This window comes from Bombus vosnesenskii, unplaced genomic scaffold, assembly GCF_011952255.1.
Source record: "Bombus vosnesenskii isolate JDL3184/JDL3185 unplaced genomic scaffold, Bvos_JDL3184-5_v1.1 scf7180000016262, whole genome shotgun sequence".
Taxonomy (NCBI): Eukaryota; Metazoa; Arthropoda; class Insecta; order Hymenoptera; family Apidae; genus Bombus; species Bombus vosnesenskii.
The window spans coordinates 1,620,960-1,626,959 of record NW_022884331.1 but is presented as its reverse complement, the minus strand read 5'-3'; the positions used below and the strand labels follow the sequence as shown (position 1 = coordinate 1,626,959).

The following is a 6,000-nucleotide window of genomic DNA, read 5'->3' as shown; positions in this document are numbered from 1 at the left end:
GGCTACTGTAGATTTCTTTACGTCTAAAAACTAGAAAAACAGTGAACGTGACAACTTGTAAAGTTGAAACGTATTTTGTACTAAAAGGAAATAATATTCGCAGCTATAGCACACTAAATCTTATTCGGCTACAATCATTTCAGCTGTACAAAAATCATTGTCCCCTCGCTACGCCTCTTGATAATTAATACTAACGTAAATTTGCTTTATCCTGACTGTGCTCTCATTTGAAATGGAATATTTATTCTTATCCTTGTAAATGTACCTAGGAATAAACTCACTAAATTACAGGCACTGTCCCCTTCAAGATTCAAATAGGTAGTTTTCATCTATATTTCTGTAGACGAAATGGAGCTTTGTGCCAAAAAGGAAAATATATTCCCCGGCACAGAGGCCACTTATATACAGATTTCCACATAAATGTAACACATGCAGATATCCTGCATAATTTATAATTCCACCTCTTCTTACATGCAGTAAGCGTAGAATGAAGTCTGTTTCAGGCTGAAACAGTGTTTTTTTAATAAAACATTTTTACAGGAATGCTTTCTGCCACTCATTTTATAATTTGTTATTTAAACAATATACAATATTGAGTAGAGCTTCTATTTTATATAACTCTCAAATACAGTTCAATATCGGTGCTTGTTTAATCTTTGTATGATACTATTAATTTTATAAATATTTACGAGAACCAATTTTCGCAGTTTTCGAAATAATTTCTTTTAACTAATCATCACTTACATGTAAAAAATAACAACATAAAATACAATTATAAAATGTTTCATTTACTGTATTTCTTTTCGAATGCCACTTGTTTCTTTGTCAGTGATTAATAACGTATTGAATTTAGTGAGAAATCGTAAAAATTTTAACATGTTCTCTTTTCAAAAGGAAAATTTGTGAACATATTAGTTAATTTATAAAAATCTCTTGCATATAAAGCAAACACAAACATAGAAATATTTAAAAGAAGCGCTACAAAGTAAAATTACATGTATGTATATACACACAAGTCTAAAAAGACTTAATATGTTCGTAATTAAATAGTTTCATAAATAACTTGAACGAAGTGTTGCAAGTATTTTTATACATTAATTAAAATACCCGTGACAACGCACATTAGTTGTGGAATTGTTATTTTTCACATTTTGTAGGCCTTTCAGTACTTAATAATGTATATTCATCTCATAAATGTTATTTCTTAAAAAACGTACATGAAATAATAACATATAAATTTAACAAGTATTGCTTTCCTGTTGTGAAACATTTCGTGAAGCTTATGTAGAAGTTAGATAATACAATTAATTTCGAACATTTTATCTACTACCTATGTATTTTATTGTTTGTTATTCATTATCTGCACACTACTTCCATTTTATCGTTATATCAGAGTTAACGCAAGATCAAAAGCACCATGTTTTTCTCTTTTTTTTTTCGTTTTTTAAAAATATCACATGCTGTGCAATCGTTTAAAAGAAAATCGTTTATTATGCATATCAGTTTCTAATATTCAGACATCCAACGTGACAGTTCATGGATAAGAAGCTTTTTTATAGATAAACATACAGGATATATGTACATGTTTAGACGTTTGCTTAACACTGTATTTCGTTCCTGTCAGGAGAAAGCATGGAAGGCCTCTGTAAAAACGAGGTCCATATTTATTAATTATGGAGCACTCTTTGACATACGACTATTCTGTTTTATGTCTTCTGCACATTTTTCTATACTATATGAGTAAAGTAAATTACTTCATAATCTTTGATTTGAAATAAAATACAAGGATACCAGTATTAGGAGCGTAGTAACATCATAAATCTAAAGGATGCAAGAAACTACTATTTGTTTCCTCGAAAATTCTACTGAAACATTCCCAGTGTACGATTGAAGAAAGGGTGTACAGAATATAATACCCTGAGTAGATAATGGCGTAGCAATCGTTCCTGGCAAGAAGCTCGAACGTTTACGCTGAGTAGCATTTGTACCATAAAAAATTAAGTTTAATTATTTTATACAGTATAGAGCATTGCATTATCGTTTTGTCGCGTCCAGTGAAATTCATTTCATCATTTTCACGCGATTATATTTCAACACGATTACATTATTTTAGATAACAGTTAGTTTTGTGACGTAAATTGATTGAACGAGCGAAGAACAATTTTTCGCATATTTTTCCTAAGTTCTTAAGCATTGTACACGCAAGCATTAAGAACAAACGAAAAACAAGCTCAGTCGTACACTGCTTAATGTCGTTATCTTATAACGGTTTGACGTTATAGTCAAACAATTGATTCACAATTTCATGCTTAATGGCATGTTAAGATAATATTGGCTCAATCTCCTCCTGATACGGCTACTTCTCGCCATGCAGATTCTTGAGACTGATTTACTAAAGTTGACTGAGGTTCAGAAATATCTGATGCTGCAGGACTCAGCGGTGGACTAGGTGTTGCGGGTGCTTCTTCGGATTGGTTTACTTCAGCTGTATCTTGTTCAGCTTCTACTTCACCATCAGGAATGGAAGCCTCCGATTGCACAGAACTCGGAGCCTTTGACATAGAATCCTGTGCTCTTAACGATACAGAACTATCTTTGTTGCTACTGCCATCTTCACCTAAGCATTGATATTTGTTTGTTATTAATACCTTTTAATCTTAATAATATTACTGCTGTGTATTTTTGTCTCGAAAAAATGTAAATTAAGATATATTCTTACCACAAGGCCTAAGAACGAGGTAGAAGAGTAAGTCGGATAGAGAAATTATACCGATCACTTTATCATCATCATCAACCACTACTAACCTATGAACCTAAAAAAGTTTTACATGACTTATTTATATATATTCACAGTTATATAAAATAGTACATTATACTACAAAATTAAATAATTATAAGCTCTGTTCTATTTAAAATGTACTGCAATGAACAATCAATAATCATTTCTAACATATTCTTTTAATATGAAAAATATGAAGATTATACCTCTGCTCTAACAATTCTCTCCATAATAGTAAATAGGGTTTCATCTAATTTACAACTTTGAACTCCTTCAAACCATTCATTACGATGCTCATTTGCTTCTCTTAATGAAATATCTAAATTATTATACGTTTTTTCTGCAGCTAAGTTCTGTGAAAATACAAAAATAACGTATTAGGTAATATTATTAAAAATAAAAGTATAGTATTTGAGACTTATAAAATTCACTTACAATAACATCAAACTTTGAATAAATATTAACCAACTTTCCTTCAGTGTCAATAATTGGTAATGCAGAAACTCTCCTTTCAACAAATTTCTTTAAAGCTAAAATTATGCTAGTTTCTTCTGTTGCTGTTTCTATGTTCTCAAAGGTACCTATCCTTAGATCCCTCAATGTTTTACTGGTGAAAGATGGTTTTGGTAGCTCGTGTATCTGTTAATGAATTATTCAAATAAGATATATATGCCGATAAGTAGTTCCTCTGATTTTATAATTCTTTTTGTTTCATACTTACATAAAGAAACAGGAACCTAAGGATTCGTTTGTGTGTCAAAATATAGAGAACATTTCCAGTATCTGGATCTATCACAGGCAAACGATGAATTCTATTTTGAATTAGAGTTTTAATGGCCTCGTATAAAGATGCATCTGGGCCAATACTCACTAATGGATGCACTTGATCTTTCAAGACTTCTAAAATGATAAAATTTCAAATATTTATATCTTTGAACATATATAATCTATACATCTATCGATAAAAAATATTTACTTCTCCATGTATCTAATTCATGTTCTTCTAATTCATCCATTGTTACAGATGGGCTGGTATAGTACATCTGTAAGATTTTTATAAAGTCTGTTATAGTTAGCATTCCAACAAATTCTTGTCTTGAACTGTCCCATAGTGGTGCAGCTCTCACACCTGTATATAAAGTTATTTATGTAATATACGATAAAATAAATAATTTTATCAGTAATAAATACAAAAATATCAAAAATAATTTGTTAAATATTTACAAATGTATTAAATCATACTGCATGCAGTAAATGTAAATGTTTCCCATAACAAAAAATTGATTTTGTGCAATGAAATGAAATAATGATCATTAAAATGCTATACAAATATATATAATTTTGCAACTTACCATTGTAGACGAGAGCAAAGAAGGCCTTCTTGACGAGGAGGTGCGTATCAAAAACAACTAATTTAGCGCTGGTTGGTATTAGATCATAACACTTGTGAAATTTGAAGAACTTTACGAAAATCTGTGATTCGTCCTCCTCTGAAAGTCCAAATAGTTCACAGTAGAGTAACGCTTTTTGGTTACGACGTAGCATCTTTATTTTTTCATGCGATGTCACAATGTTCTTACAATTTACACAATATTTTTCGAATTACTTTCAAGCCTTATCAGCCGGAACGAATTATTATAACATTTAATCTACATAACAAAAAAGTTGACACTTGACACTTTTACATACTCAAATAGTTTAATCTTGATAAAATGATACTTTTCATACTTGCGAGTACGACCTATATTATAGATATAACTGTTATGGCTATGACCACGACCGTGATTCCGTGGTTGTGACTATATTATGATAGGTTATGGTAACACAATTCGGCGCCGAATCAAAAGTCTTGGCGCTACCTTTGAATATATATAACAAATATGAAATACAGTTATGTCAAAATAACAAACATACGAGAGAATCGCTTATTAGAAATGTGTACTGAGTATCATGAAAATTTTTTGTTTAAATTTTTCCAAGTTTTTATAAGTAGTATACTTTTAATTAATATGACAAAATCTGCGTGATGCCATTATCAGTTAAACAGTGTTGCTTGTTAGTTACTTCACAATGCATAAAAATTAGTTTAAGTTTAAATGATATTAACCTTAATTTTGTAGAGCTTATCATATAAAAAACAAACAGAATGTAAATACAAGAATATTGTTTTGCATATATAAATCAAAATATCATAATATTTTGAATCAACTAATTTTGTTCTGATACAATTTTTTCATTGATAGAAGTATATAACATGATATTTAAGAATTCGAAATAAATGAAACATTCTGTATATCAGTGTACTACTTATTTGTTGTTACATCACGTAATATACGCAGTTACTTCTAATAACAAGGAAGTAAGGTATAACGTTAGCAACACGTAGCCTAGAATTCCATTACTCAGAGCTAGAGTATATACATATGTATGCTGTTTCGCTGTAAAGTTTCCATGCATTATGACGATTATTAACTGTTTTCATATGTATGATATTTATTTCGTAATAAACGAAATGAGAAAAGAGAGGGTAATGAATGAGGGAAATAATAGAAATAATTTTGCTTCAGATATTAAAAATTTTATGACGCGAATAAATGAATGTATGTCATATCAATTCAGACGTTACATGTATCTAATTATGGTTTCATAAAAAAGTATGAAATATAAAATATAAATTAATTTCTTTTTTCATTTTATGCAATATTATATTGTATTTTAAGATAATTTCTCTTATCTCTCTTTGAATAATATCACTATTAATGTAGTAAAACAATATTTTCATAATAATATTGAAAAAATATATGAACATACTCTCGTCGTTATCATTTTTTATATTGATATATTAATATTATAACAAGTTTTTCTGAAGTATTCAATTTCTAATCAAAATACAACAATTTTATATAAAAAGAGATACTTTTATGTAACCAGTGTTTAAATGATAATATACAAAAGACGTACATGTGTACTTTTACATAGCCTAAATGTGTTAATAATGTTTTCTCGAACAATCCCATTATTAAAGTATTAATAGTAGTGAAATAAGAAGTAGTAATGTACTAAGAACTTTACTTTAACTTTAAGATAATAACACACTCGAGATATTGCTATGTTAACTAACTTTTGAAAAAGAAAGACACTTTGCTATTAAACCGTTGAAAAGAACAGTACATAGATATATCAGATAACAATTATCAAGATTATAAGAAATAATAGACATA

General features: G+C 29.1%; 1 protein-coding gene across 1 annotated transcript in view; it reads right to left on the bottom strand.

Moving 5' to 3' along the window:
- Positions 1–1,324: 1,324 nt before the first annotated feature.
- Positions 1,325–6,000, bottom strand: part of LOC117241997 (serine-rich adhesin for platelets) — a 132,505-nt gene continuing 127,829 nt past the window's right edge. Inside the window, exons 10-16 of the mRNA XM_033508322.1 lie at positions 4,132–4,269; positions 3,756–3,908; positions 3,501–3,679; positions 3,215–3,418; positions 2,986–3,132; positions 2,720–2,813; positions 1,325–2,617 (exon numbers count right to left, since the gene is read on the bottom strand). Coding sequence (XP_033364213.1) covers positions 2,337–2,617; positions 2,720–2,813; positions 2,986–3,132; positions 3,215–3,418; positions 3,501–3,679; positions 3,756–3,908; positions 4,132–4,269 — 1,196 coding nt within the window. The 3' untranslated portion in view covers positions 1,325–2,336. The remainder of the gene's footprint in view (positions 2,618–2,719; positions 2,814–2,985; positions 3,133–3,214; positions 3,419–3,500; positions 3,680–3,755; positions 3,909–4,131; positions 4,270–6,000) is intronic.